The 14,852-nt window shown below is 39.5% G+C and overlaps 1 protein-coding gene across 2 annotated transcripts in view; it reads left to right on the top strand.

Annotated features, from left to right (window-relative positions):
* SCIN (scinderin) overlaps positions 1–12,705 on the top strand; it is an 85,913-nt gene extending 73,208 nt beyond the window's left edge. The window contains exons 12-16 of one of the 2 annotated variants that reach the window (XM_064575200.1): positions 4,814–4,991; positions 5,269–5,390; positions 8,536–8,613; positions 10,550–10,610; positions 11,863–12,705. In XM_064575200.1, the coding sequence (XP_064431270.1) occupies positions 4,814–4,991; positions 5,269–5,390; positions 8,536–8,613; positions 10,550–10,610; positions 11,863–11,990 (567 nt within the window). In that variant the 3' untranslated portion in view covers positions 11,991–12,705. The remainder of the gene's footprint in view (positions 1–4,813; positions 4,992–5,268; positions 5,391–8,535; positions 8,614–10,549; positions 10,611–11,862) is intronic. The other variant, XM_064575201.1, reaches the window with a different exon arrangement.
* The last annotated feature ends 2,147 nt before the right edge of the window (positions 12,706–14,852 follow it).

Here is a 14,852-nt window from a genome sequence, read left to right as displayed (position 1 = left end):
TTTCCAACACCTAATCTCTGACAACCCTCTCCTGTCGTTTGGCCCCTTTGCTCTAGGATGCACATCCCAGCAATTTCCAGTCTCAAACCTGAATCCATGCACGCTCTCCATCCATCACACCTTTCGTGTCTTCTCTCTCCAAACCTCCAAAATGCCTGCTCTCCACTGAGCACTGAGTCAGAGTTCTCAGAGAACATAAATGTAATCACACAAGAGTCACCTTATCTACCCCCCACCGGTGTCACCAACGTGCCCCTGTCTGTACATATATATTCTCCTTCCTGCCTGTTTCATGAAGTAAATATAATTTATTTATATTTAACAATTTATAAGTATTTTATAATAGTTACTTACATATAAATACTAAATATTTTAAAAATTAATATCAACATGCTCTTATCCATAAATTAATATTACAAAGTAATGTTTGTAAAAAGTAATATATTACATAAACAAATAAAATGTGACTCCCGTCCTAAGGTGAAATTCCTACCACCACAACCCCCAACTTCCATCCAGAACCGCCCCCCGCCCTCTTGACTTCCTACTTTCCTGAATTTCCCTCTGTCCCATGTTCTTACCTCATGTCCAGTTCATCATTATGGCGGGCAGTAATCTTTCTCTTCTCTAGCATTAGTGTATTCTTCTCTTCCGGATCATTTACTTCAGAATACAAGCATGCCTTCAAAACACTCCCGTTTTCCATTAAAAACTATCTCTTAACCCCGATCCTCCCAGCTGCCATATCCTTTCTCCGACCTCCTTAAAAGCACAGATCCTCAAAAGCATTGGCCTCACTCACTCCCTGTCCCTACATGGGTAAGCCTCTTCTCTGTAAAGCCACTCTCCTTGGGCATCATTCCAGCCACTCCTAGCCTGTTACCTAGTGCCCGTCTTTCAAGAGGTCAGAAGTATCTTTTCTGACCCCTTTCCTTAGCCTTCCACTGGCTTTTTCCACAGTTGCCCTTCCCTAGCTTCTTGAAACACTTTTTTTCACTAGGACTCTGGAGCAACCACACTTACCAAGATTTCTTCCAAGCTTCCGAAGAGTGTTTTCACTCCACTTATGCCAATTGGGTTTCTGCTGCTCCTCCTCTGCCCGTCCTCCAAACCCCCAAGGCTCAGTCTTGGCCCTCTCCATGGCGATCTCATTCAGTCATATCATTTAAATGACATCATATGTATTGACTTCATCTAGAACATTCTGTACATGGATTCTCATGTATTCGATTATGACTTTTTTTTAAATCTATCAAGTTAGCCATGAACAGCTCTCCTCCGCAGGCACTCTCAGCTGACTTCAGATGGAAGAGTCGAGAATCCTTGCATTCCTAATCTCTTCCCAGCAGGCACGTCTTTATGAGACATGCAAGCTGTTTGTGATATGGTTCCTTTGTTTGCTTGCAGCCTGTCAAACTGGCCTTCACATTCCCAGCCTCTCTGAAATGTGCTCATCAAAATCATTGTTTGTAAGGCTTTCTGGGAGGCTCAAGCTTTATAATGTTCTATTTTGGAACTACTTCCCTGATGTCACACTAGTCTGTGTGTGGGTCTATTGTCCCCTGTCTGTCTGTCATCCAAACTCTTCCCTCTGTACCTATAAGGAGACATTCGGATGAGAAATTGGCAGTCCCGGTTCTTATCAGTCTCCGTCATCACATCTGGTAGATTCCTTTAAATCTTGGTCCAAGAGGCCTTGTTCCTCCTGCAAAAGGACGATACCCGCTTCCCTGAATGTTAGCAACCCCTGGAACACATCTAACATTTCCAACAGATTGTGTTTCAACTATACTTTAAAAATAAATAAATAAATGAAAAATAAAAGTTCCAACAACCATTCCTTCCTCCTCTAGTGCCCTCTCTGGAGACAGTGTCCTGGTAAACCTGGTGACATTCAGCTCTCCACATAGTTGATGGCAGCTCGACCCAGTTGGCCAAACGCCATCCTTTGGCAGTTGAGCATCTCCTCCCTCTTGAAACACCTTCTGCACTTGGCCTCCAGAACACCACCCTTGTATTTCCTTCCTCTCTCATGGCTGCTCCATCTCAGACTTGCCCGCTGGTTCTTCTTCATCACATTGAGTCCCACGGTGGTGCCGAAAGCCAGACACGTACTGTCCTAGTCACATAGCCATGTGGTCAGACAGAGGTTCTCACAGAGTCTGACTAGAGTCATAGAATCCCAAGATCATAGACATGAAGGCAGAAGCCCATCATAGGACCCTCGGGCTCAATCCCAGGGCTGAGACTGCACATGCTTGTCCTGCCCTGGCGGTCCGCCTTCAGCCTCCCCCTCAGGTCAGAGTCTGGGCCCAGGTGGGTCCTCCTCATTCCTCTGTGGCCACAGGGAGCACAACTGTGCTCACCTGGCCGATCCCAGACAGTGGCCACAGCTTCTTGGTTGAAAGGAGGGGGTATGTCAGTGCTGTGTTAATAATCCGCTACAGTCTTTTACAGTTTGAGGGATAATTTATCTGAGCCTGGAGACCCCTTTAGTGAATTTGCATTGTTATCTCTTTGCCAAAATTGGACTCCAGTCCCTGTTTTATGATTTTTAGGTGTCCCTTTGTAGGTTTGTTTTTTTTTAATTTCAGTATAGTTAATATACAGTGCTATATTAGTTTCAGGTGTACAATATAGTGATTCAACACTTCCATATATTACTCAGTGCTCATCAAGATAAGTGTACTCTTAATCCCCATCACCTATTTCACCCATCCCCCCACCCACCTTCCCTCTGGTAACCCTGTTTGTTCTCTATAGTTAAGGTCTGTTTTTTGGGTTGTCTCTTTTTTTTTTCCTTTGTTTGTTTGTTTTGTTTCTTAAATTCCACATATGAGTGAATATGTGGTATATGGTATTTGTCTTTCTCTGACTGACTTATTTCACTTGCCATTATACTCCGTAGATCCATCTATGTTGTTACAAATGGCAAGATCTCATTGCTTTTTACGGCTGAATAATATATATATATATACCCCTTCTTCTTTATCCATTCATTTATCAGTGGACACTTGGGCTGCTTCCATAATTTGGCTATTGTAAATAATGCTTCAATAAACATAGGTGTGCATATCCTTTCAAATTAGTGTTCTCAGATTCTGTGGGTTAATACCCAGTAGTGCCTTTACTGGATCATCGGATTGTTCTATTTTTAGCTTTCTGAAGAACCTCCATACTGTTTTCCAGGGTGGCTGCACCAGTTTGCATGCCTACCACCAGGACACGAGAGTTCCTTTTTCTCCACATCCTCGCCAACATTTGTTTTGTGTTTTTGATTTTAGCCATTCTGACAGGGGTAAGATGATACCTCATTGTGGTTTTGATTTGCGGTTTCTCTGATGAGTAGTGATGTTGAGCATCTTTTCATGTGTTTTTTGGCCATCTGGATGTCTTCTTTGGAGAAATGTCTATTCATGTCTTCTGCCCACTTTTAATTGGATTATTTGTTTTTTTGGTGTTGAGTTACTTAAGTTCTTTATATATTTTGGATACTAACCCTTTATCAGGTATGTCACTAGCAAATATCTTCTCCCATTCAGTAGGGTGTCTTTTAGTTTTGTTGGTTGTTTCCTTTGGTGTGCAAAAGTTTGTTTTTTTTTTTTTAATTTTGATGTAGTACCAATAGTTTATTTTTGCTTTTGTTTCGCTTGCCTCAGGAGACATATCTAGAAAGACGTTGCTACGGCCAATGTCAGACAAATGACTGCCTATGCTCTCTTCTAGGATTTTTGTAGTTCCAGGTCTCACATTTAGGTCCTTCATCCATTTTGAGTTAATTTTTGTGTATTGTGTAAGAATGTGGTCCAGTTTCTTTTTTTAATATATTTTTTTAAAGATTTTATTTATTAATGAGAGACAGAGAGAGAGAGAGGCAGAAGGAGAAGCAGGTTCCCCATGGAGCAAGGAGCCCGATGTGGGACTTGATCCCAGGACCCCAGGATCATGACCTGAGCCGAAGGCAGACGCTTAACCAACTGAGCCATCCAGGCACCCAAAAGTAGTCCAGTTTCATTCTTTTGCATGTAGCTGTCCAGTTTTCCTAACACCATGTGTTAGATAAAGAGACTGTCTTTTTCCCATTGCATATTTCTGCCTTCTTTGTCAAAGATTAATTGACCATATAAGCATGGCTGTATTTCTGGGTTTTCTATTCTGTCCACTGATCTGTGTGCTATTTTTGTGCCAGGACCATACTGTTTTGATCACTACGGCTTTGTAATATACCTTGGGAGTCTGGAATTGTGATGCCTCTAGTCTTGTCTGTATTTTTCCAAGATTGCTTTGACTATTCAGGGTCTTTTGTGGTTCTCTACAAATTTTAGGATTGTTTGTTCTAGCTCTATGGAAAAATGCCGTTGGTATTTTCACAAGGATTGCATTAAATCTGTAGACTGCTTTGGGTAGGTATCCCTTTGATTATTTGGAAAACCTCTTTAGCGGGGGAGAGAAAAACTGAACATCTTTGCTTTATGTGTGTCGTTTGTGTCTATCACACCCGCTTCCCAAACATCAATTATAGCCCATACTTGTTCTTATGGCTTCTTTGAATATTATCTTTGTTACTTCTCACTTAAGTTTGGCTAATTTTATCCTTAGAGTCCTGTGCTGCTGTCTGTGGGCAGTTGAGCATTAAAGTGATACAGAGCAAAGAGCTACTAAGGTTTCTAATGCCAGAGTGGTGTCCTAGTGCCACCTTGGGATCAGGACGGAAGGCGACGGGTGGTTTGTCCCTGTCACAGCTTCTCAGACATGTTTATTGAGGGAGTAGCAATGAATCTGAATCACGGTGTTGTTTTTCTTTATACCCTAGGTAGATGTCGGTGCACATTCTTTGAATTCCAATGATGTTTTTGTCTTGAAACTGCGACAAAACAGTGGCTTCATCTGGATAGGAAAAGGTGCTAGCCAGGAGGAGGAGAAAGGAGCAGAGTATGTGGCAAGTGTCCTCAAATGCAAAACCACAAAGATTCAGGAGGGCCAGGAACCAGGTGTGTACTGTGGGGTCAAGGACACGAGCCAGGACTTACATTTGGCATAATTGCTAATCATGTAATTTATTTATTTTTTCATAAATAGGACCCTTGTAACAGTTATAGGGCATTACAGATCCTTCCATTAGTTGCAAAATTGGGCGATGGTACCCGCTATATTTAAATAATTTCCTAACATTGAAATCAAGGTGAAATCACATCATTCGTTAATGTAAGGCAAGACCAGCCCTGTGCTCCTGGAAATGCACTGGATAACTCATTGTGTTTTTCACAGAGGAGTTTTGGAATTCCCTTGGAGGGAAAAAACACTACCAGACCTCTCCACTGCTAGAAACCCAGGCTGAAGACCATCCGCCTCGGCTTTACGGCTGCTCTAACAAAACTGGACGATTCATCGTGAGTGTCTTGCAAAACACTGGGGTAAAACTGAACAACATTGGGAGGGGTGGCTCTGGCACTTTTCAGCCATGTCGGTGCTCTGGGTCTCAGTTTTAGCTTGCTTATCTGCAAACCAGACATGATAGTCTTAGCTCTCTACGCAGGCTTGTTTTAAGAGTCAATGACATAATGGATGTGAAAGCATAGGAATACTGTAAAGTACTATATAAATCAAGCCGCTCTTGAAAATATCAACTACTTTGCACCTGTGTCAGCATGAGGTTGTTGCTATATGAATATGCATATGGTTGGATTTCCTAATTTAATAATTTGACACTTTCTGTGGGAAACCGTGGTGGGTTCTGATCAAACTGTGTCAGTTTTACACTTCAATTTCCCAGGGAATAAAAAGTTTCACCATGTTGACTGACTAGAGATATTATGAAAATATTATGATCATTGGGCAGCATCATAAAAAGCTACATATGCACCTGCAAACTGAATGAAATCAGCAAGAAGGTTTTATTTTATAGTCATTCACAGGTTTTATTTTATTTATTTATTTATTTATTTTTTTAAGATTTTATTTATTTATTTGACAGAGAGATAGAGAGAGAGCACAAGTAAGCAGAGAGGCAAGCAGAGGGAGAGGGAGAAGCAGACTCTCCACTGAGCAGGGAGCCCGATGCGGGACTCGATCCCGGGACTCCAGGATCATGACCTGAGCCGAAGGCAGACGCTTAACCAACTGAGCCACCCAGGCGCCCCCATTCACAGGTTTTAAATTTCAGACTGATTTTATATTGGGCTCCAAAATATCCTGGAGTGCAGCCCCTCATCTCAGTTTAAGCATAAAAATTCTCTTTTCTCTGTTTGACATGTAGGTTTTTGAGTAAATTTTTTGTTTAAAGGACAAACTTCTTTCCTATGTAAAATTTGATCTAAAGATTTGGTCACTATGTCCTGGTGAATACAAGCTTTATTTTTCAACACGCACATGAAAATCGTCTGTCTTTTCCCAGCTACATTGTTTGCTAGAAATAAAATGCTTTGAGGAAGAAACTGCTCATATTCAAACCACACTTGAAGATGATAAGTGATTTGACCTGAAAATTGAAGGTTCAAATTAAAGATTCGAATTGTGATAAATATTTGGTTGTTGGGCACCACAGTAGCTCACCTATTTTCTAGGAAATCCTTGTATTTTAGCAACTTGTCAGAAAAAATCTGTTATTTTACTCTTTTGACTGTTAATTTGGTATGGCATCCAACCAACTTCTTTTTCAACTAATGCTTCTATAATTTCTTACTAGTATTATTTGCTAATATTATTGTAAATAACCTGCTTGTCTCCAATGAAGATGTATTTTACAAAAATAATACCTAGGCTTTGTTCTCCGTCAGGTTTAAAAAAATCTGTTAGTCTTTGGATCTCACTGATAGGAGGAATTCTTAATCTCAGGAAATAAACTGAGGGTTGCTGGAGTGGTGGGGGGTGGGAGGGATGGGGTGGACTTTTCCTCTACACCAGCTGATTTTCTTGTTTGGTATTTGGAACTCCCGACTATTCCCCTCACAATTTAAGGAAAGAAATGTCACTGAAAAGTATTTGATCTAGTTATCATAATCAAAAAGCAGGCTTTAGACATATAGATTCACACAAGAGAGCAGAGCCTATGGGTTAATAACACAGGTTTTGGAGCCAGTCTGCCTGTGCAATATCGCTTACTTGGTGATGTTACTTACTAGCTGTGTGACCTTAGGCTGGTTACTTACCCTCTCTGTGCTGTAGTATTCTCATCTGTAAAATGGGGATAATCCTAGTACCCACTTCATAGAGTTGTGTGAATATTAAATTCGTTGTTCATATAAAGGATTTAGAACAGTGCCTGACATGGAATGATATTTAAAATTTTTTGCTTTTTTAAATCATTATGTGATTGGTAAATATTCTGTAAAAAAGATGATATAAACTAAGTTTTTGCCTTCTGTAAGTAGTTTTTGTCTGTTTTTGTATAACAGTCTCAAAATTTCATCAGGTTATAATAAATATGTGTTATGCTCAGAAGGCTGCAGGTTGCCTGGGACCAAGTTAACCTAGGTCCAGCCCAGCTGGGTGGTTCTCCTTTGGGCTGCAGGCTGGATTCATGCCTGTTTTTCCCACGACTGAGCCCAGGAATGCAAGAGGGCCCCTGATGAGTCACATTTGCTAATATGACATGGCCAAGGCCAAAGCCACCTCCACTCACTCGACTGTACTATAACAAAGTCACACAGCAGAGGGAAGGAGTGAAGAATTAAGAACCACAACCCTATCTACCACACCTTCCTAAGGGTCAGGGGGTTCGTTATCCAGAATCTTTTAAAAATTTGGAACTTTGGATTAATACCTGCCCACTGGTAGTGGGTGTGTTAAACTAAACCTCCCTGGCAAACTTTAAAGTTAACTACAGAGAACATGATTTAACACATCTAAGATAATAATAATAAGAAAACTTGGCATATGAAATATTATATCATCTTGTCAAAAATTGTTGATTTAGAAAATGACCAGACCTATTGATTTTATTAAAATAATCTTGACCTACACAATAAAAAACAATTGAATACTTAGACCATAAACTCAAATGTCTTTAGGGACGAGGAAGGCAATGGAAATCTGTGAAGCAGCTTGTCACAAGGGACCGGAAGTGGAACTGGGGTCCGACTGCCTGTAGCCTCCCTGAGGCATTCAGGGGCCATGTTCGTAGTCAGCACTGTGCTTCCCAGATAAGATTCCATCAGCTTGTGATAGACGATGAAACAAATAAACAATTTTCTAAATCTTTTTTTTTTAAGATTTTATTTATTTGAGAGAGAAAGAGAGAGAGAGAGGACGAGAGCAGGGTGAGGAGCAGACTCCCCACTGAGCAGGGAGCCTGACGTGTGGCTCGATCCTGGGACTCCGGGATCATGACCTGAGCCGAAGGCAGCTGCTTAACTGACTGAGCCACCCAGGCGCCCAACAATTATCTAAATCTTTATTACCCAGAAAGAACAAAAAAAGATGACTAACAAACTTTATTTTTGTGGTGCTTTAAAATAATACAATGCATTGGTATCCTATATATTAGAAAAATTATTGCTTTACTCTTTGATCCTAAGGCTTTTTCATACATTTCAGATTCAAGAGGTTCCAGGAGAGTTCACCCAGGATGATTTAGCAGAAGATGATGTCATGTTACTAGATGCTTGGGAACAGGTAAAACTGTATTTGGTGTGCTTGTACTTGGGAGCTGACAAAACCTGCTTTGAAAAATGGCAAGTCTAATAATAAATGGACCTATGGATTTAGGCTGTATTCTAAAGACTCGACACAGTTTGGCAAAAAATAAAACTGATACATGTAGCAAATTGATTTCTTAAAATGGAAAAAATTCCATGGCTACTGTCTGTGGCTGTATAGTTTTAGGTGAAAAACTTCCATTTTTCATTTATTTTTAAAATTGATTCACTCCTAATTTCTTCATGCATTCATCCATTCAACTAGTAAATGCATTAGTGGATATAATGCCATGGGGGAACAGGGCCATGGGGACGTCAAAGATTCAGAATTTTTCTTGAAATCTGATGAGAAGTCATCATAGGGGGCCTTTCCCCTGACAAAGAAACAGACATAGAATAGTTTTGAATCTACACAGAAAATATGTTGCTGTTATGTATATCTTTATTTGGAAGAAAATGAATGGGGATTTGGCATGCCATATCTGATAGTTGGGGTTTTTTGTTGTTGTTGTTGTTGTTGTTTTTTACCCTTTGTGTAAACTGATAATAGTGGAAGGGAAAAATAAATATATTAGGAACTAAAATGTATAGAACAATTATGAAACCCGTATCTGAATTAGGCCCACTCTTAGAGTCAACCCTAGTAATTGTTACTTCTAGGTCTGTTCTTAATTGCTAAAGTCATTTGGTTATATTACCCCTTAGCTTCTTGGTATAGAATTGCCATATTTGAATTTGGAATCTAGTCACAGATTCTCCCCAGGTGAATGGATCACATATTTATAGATAGGAAATTTAAAATGTCATGTCAATAAAACACCTTTGTATATTAAGAATTACAAAATAAGAATGGCATTTCCTTATTCAAAATAATTATGTCCATTTGTAGTCAGTTCTGCAGTCAAGGATACTTGAGAATATTTCCCTTACTACATTTTATTTTTTAAATCATTTTTTTCATTTACATGACCAAGCTGTCATTGTTTGTTCTATGCCCTGCAAGCAAATATTTCAGTACTTTCAGTATGAATTAGAATACAATCAAAACTAATTTGGCCAAAATTTCTCTGCCAACAAGTTATTTTAAAGTGATTTAAATATAAGGTAATTCAGGGCACCTGGGTGGCTCAGTTGTTAGGTAAGTGTCTGCCTTCGGCTCAGGTCATGATCCCAGGGTCTTGGGATCGAGCCCCCCATTGGGCTTGCTGCTCAGTGGGGGGCCTGCTTCTGGCCCTCCCCCAGCTCCTGTGCGCCCTCGCTCTGGCTCTCGCATGTGTGTGCTTCCCCCCACCCCCCTCTTTCTCAAATAAATAAATAAATAAATAAATAAAATCTTTTAAAGTAAATAAATATAAGGTAATTCAAGAGAATGTTTCAGCATTGAAGTTCACAGCCTATACATTTGACAAGAAGGATACATACAGAATATGTAATTATATCAGTTTTTAAAAAAACTAAATACTAAACATTGTAGCACTTTTACCAAAGTGTTAGAAGATACAGTTTTAGGTGTACACTACAGGCTTATGGCAGAGGCTTTGCAAGGGAGGCTGAGGTCCCCCCAGGATAATAATATGGGGATAATGACTACCTTACATACCCTAAATGGGTGGCTGCAGAAAACAGCCAATATGTTGTTTTGAGAAAGTGTGTAAACTAGAAAATACTATATAAACCTGAAATATCAGAATGTGGATTCTGGAGTCAAACTGGCTGGATATCAATCTAGAGTATCTCTTAATAAGTGCAAACATTGGGAAAGTGGTGGGCCTTCTCTGCACCTCCTTCTCCACATCCCTAACTTGGGGGCTTGCTGTGAAGGTGAAATGAGCAATGTGTGAGAAGCATTTGGTACAGGGCTCGCACTGAGCCTTTACTTCCCGAACCGTACATATTATTGTTTCACTTTTCAGATTTTTATTTGGGTCGGCAAAGATGCCAATGAAGTTGAGAGAACAGAATCTCTGAAGTCTGGTAAGCGAGATCCCATGGACAATGAATGGCATTTATCCTGAGTGCTTATTACAAAGCTCTTGACTGCTCTTTTCACCACATTCTTCAAAACCACATATTAAAACTGAGCAGAATCTAATAAGCTTTTGCTTTCAGAACTTAAGTGTAATGGAATTTTTTTGAACTGAAGAATTTCAGAATAAGAATAAGAAGAATGTTTTATTACCTAATTTAGAACATGATTACATCAGTTTATTCTGAAAACTTTAAATTCACTTAAACAATATTGTATTATAGAAATAGTAAAACCTCTATGATAACCTAGATTTTTTAAAGTTTTTTGAGTAATGCTGTTCTTTCTGCACAATTTTTTTTTTATTTTTGAAAAGTACAGGAATAATTATGCCATAAGGATAATTCTATAAAGTTTGAAATTTTTTTAGGCAACCATTAGACTCTCATGTGCAATCCATGGCAGATGAGAGAAATCAATAAGGCGTTGTTCATATGGAACAGTATTTGGCTACTTCAGGGCAATGAAAATTTGATTCATTATTTTTATTGGGAGACTTTTCATTTCATGGTTATTTTAGTTTAATCAAAACTAACTGACCCTACGACCCAGAAATTGCACTACTAGGTATTTATCCAAAGGATACAAACATAGTGATTTGAAGGGGCACATGCACCCCAATGTTTATAGCAACAATGTCCACGATAGCCAAACTATGGAAAGAGCCCAGATGAATGGATAAAGAAGATGTGTGTGTGTGTGTGTTGTGTGTGTATACACACACATATACAATGGAATATTACTCAGCCATCAAAAAGAATGAAATCTTGCCATTTGCAATGACGTGGATGGAACTAGAGGGTATTATGCTCAGTGAAATAAGTCAGTCAGAGAAAGACAAATACCATATAATTTCACTCATATGTGGAATTTAAGAAACAAAATAGATGAACATAGGGGAAGGGAAGGAAAAATAAAATAAGAGGACAACAGAGAGGGAGACAAACCATAAGAGACTCTTAACTATAGGCAACAAACTGAGGGTTGCTGGAGGGTTGGTGGGTGGGGGATGGGGTAACTGGGTGACGGGCATTAAGAGGGAACTTGAAGTAATGGCACTGGGTGTTGTATGCAACTGAGGAATCACCGAATTCTACCTCCGAAACTAATAAGACAATATATGCTAATTAAATTGAATTTAAATAATTTTTTTTTTAAAAAACAACTAACTGAATGTGTTTGTTTTTCAATTCTTTATAGCCAAAATGTATCTTGAGACAGATCCTTCTGGAAGAGACAAGAGGACGCCAATTGTCATCGTAAAGCAGGGCCATGAGCCGGCCACGTTCACAGGCTGGTTCCTGGGCTGGGATTCCAGAAAGTGGTAAACTGGTTTTTGTAGGAAAAAAACAAGCAAATATTTTGGAGCCTCTGTCCCATTGCTGTTTTGAGGGGAAGAAAGGTTTTTTAGTTTGTTTGGTTTTAGAAAATTAACCGGCCCTATGACTATTTTTTAATGCCTACTATTGGTTTGAAATTCTTTTTAAACTAGAATTTTCTTATGTTAGTATTTTAAAATAACCTAAAGGAAATTTTTGTTATGGACCAATGTTAACTCTGCTGGAAACTGACTTATATCTTTTTATATGACCTTTTAAAAGTGAGAAGCTGCACGTAATCTAGGGGAGTTCATCAGGGAATTTTATAATTCAGGAAACTTTAGCCAAACTTGTTCTTTAATATGCCAGAGAAGTAAGCCATAATTTTGAGGTTATTCTCCTTTCCATGTGCTGTGTTCAAAAGAATTGTATATTTGCAGTGAGGTTTATGTTAAGATGGTTTAAAAGTTTGTTGTTATTTTCCTTCTTCAGCCAATGTGACTCTGATACCATTCACTCCTAAGTATCTTTTTCTGAGTAATTTTAACATTTTTGCCTTTTAAAGAGCCTTTGAAATCACAGCTTTTTCATGACAAAATAATTACAGTCTTATCCGGTTGTATGTATGTATGTATGTATTTGACATGTTTAATACCACAAAGGTTATGTATGAAAAAATTCACTAATGCTGTCTTTCATCATTAAAATGCATCTCTTTTGGAAAGGTTTTTTGTTGTGACAGTTTATTTAAATATGACATGTGAGTTAATTACACAGTTTTAAGGTTAAATACTTTTATGCATAAATAAATATGAATTTAATCTTTCTTAATTCATCCTCATTAAGTAGTCAAACTTAAACAACTTTTCCAAGGTTACATAATTATGAAAGATTTTGAAGATCAGTACATATGACATCTGGGCCCTGTTAAAGGATAAACTGAGGCGTATCAGACATTTCAAGAGTTTATTTGAGCAAAAATCAATTTGGATTTGGCAGTGCCCAACTCTACCAGCAGGAGCGCAGGGAAAGACTCTTCTAAAGAAAAAGTAAAGCAAAGTAAGGAAATTCTTTTTTTCTTTTTTTAAGATTTTACTTATTTATTTGTCAGAGAGAGAAAGAGCGAGCGAGCACAAGCAGGGGGAGCAGCAGAGAAAGAAGCAGGCCCCCCCACTGAGCAGGGAGCCCGATGCGGGGACTGGATCCCAGGACCCCGGGATCATGCCCTGAGCCGATGGCAGACGTTTAACTGACTGAGCCACCCAGGCACCCCAAGTAGGGAATTCTTGATTGGCTAGGCTGAAAGCCCACTTGACTGTGCTTGGTTGTCCTCAGGTTTTGACTTCGTAACCTGGAGGCATTTATAGCTTAGATTTTGGTTTGCTTACATAGGTCTCCACAGCATTAGAACCACGTGAGTCTAATGGCCTCCTCGTTTAACTGATTTAACCGGCCCCAGAAAACAGGAGTCGGGGCAGAAGGTGGGGTGCCAGTAAAGCAGAAACCAACTTTGGCAGCAGGCTAGGAGGTGGCCTGTGGAGGAGCAGGAACCACTTTTCCGTGGAAAGGGGACTCAGAGCCAAGGAATGATCTGAGGAATTCTCACACTGCCTCAGGGGGAAATGAATGGTGGATGTGTTTCGGACTGGATCCTGGCATGGGTCCTGGCGTGGAGAATCGAGCCCAGGACCATTATGGTGGAAAAGTGAGTGGTCTTGTGGGGACCTGCAGCATGTGTGAGTGGTGAGGAAACAGCGAGAAACTGCACTTCCAGAGACTGTTCATTCAGTCAGGAAATATTTTTATTAGGCATCTACTGGGTGTGGGGCACTATTCCAAGTCCTTTGGAGCCAACATGAATGAAACAGACAAAATCCAAACTGTCATGGAGTTTATATTCCAGGGAAGAAGCTAACAAAAACAAAGCCAGTAAGTAGATACAGTCATCCCACTTACCCTCAGTCTTGCTTTCCATGGTTTCAGTTAACCACGGTCAGCTGTGGCGTGGAAGCAGCCGATCCTCCTTCTGATGTATATTCAGAAGGCCAATAGTCGCCTAACGCGACAACACAACGGCTATGCCATTCACTTCACTTAATTGCGTCACACAGGCATTTTATTATCTCACATCACCACCAGAAGTAGGGTGAGTACTGTGCAATAAGACATTTTGAGAGAGAGAAAGCCCGCATTCACATAACTTTTATTACAGTATATTATAATTGTTCTATTTTTTTAAAAGATTTTATGTATTTATTTGACAGAGAGACACAGTGAGAGAGGGAAAACAAGCAGGGGGAGTGGGAGAGGGAGAAGCAGGCTTCCCGCGGAGCAGGGAGCCCGATGTGGGGCTCGATCCCAGGACCCTGGGATCATGACCCGAGCCAAAGGCAGATGCCTAACGACTGAGATTTCGTAAGAGCTAATTTATAAATTAAACCTCAACAAGAGCTATGTATGTATAGGAAAAAAAATAGCCTATATACGGTTCTTACTAACCTTAGTTTCAGGCATCTACTGGGGATCTTGGAATGTATCCCCTGTGGATAAGTGGGGACTACTGTATATTATAAAATATACTAAAATATAAGTTCTATGGAGGAAAGATATGTAGGGAATGAGGGCAGGAAATATTAGGTGAAAGCCTTAAAACTCAAAATATATGTAAGCCCTCATAGATGTTAGTTTTCTGGATTTAAAATGCAGTTTCATGCAACCTAACTTTTTAAGTTTCATAACTTCCTATTTTTTTGGAGCTATTGCTTATTAATTTTTAATATGAACTTTAGATTTCTTTCTTCTCTTCGATCTTCCTCAAAGATTTTTAGAATGAAAAACCAAAACAAATACAGTTGTTTCTCAGTGACTAGT

The sequence above is a fragment of the Mirounga angustirostris genome, unplaced genomic scaffold (genome assembly GCF_029215605.1).
Source record: "Mirounga angustirostris isolate CCGP_5_RB_7025 unplaced genomic scaffold, mMirAng1.0.hap1 SCAF_12, whole genome shotgun sequence".
NCBI classification, from domain to species: domain Eukaryota; kingdom Metazoa; phylum Chordata; class Mammalia; order Carnivora; family Phocidae; genus Mirounga; species Mirounga angustirostris.
The sequence above is the reverse complement of the archived record's forward strand: the minus strand, read 5'-3'. Positions and strand labels throughout refer to the sequence as shown.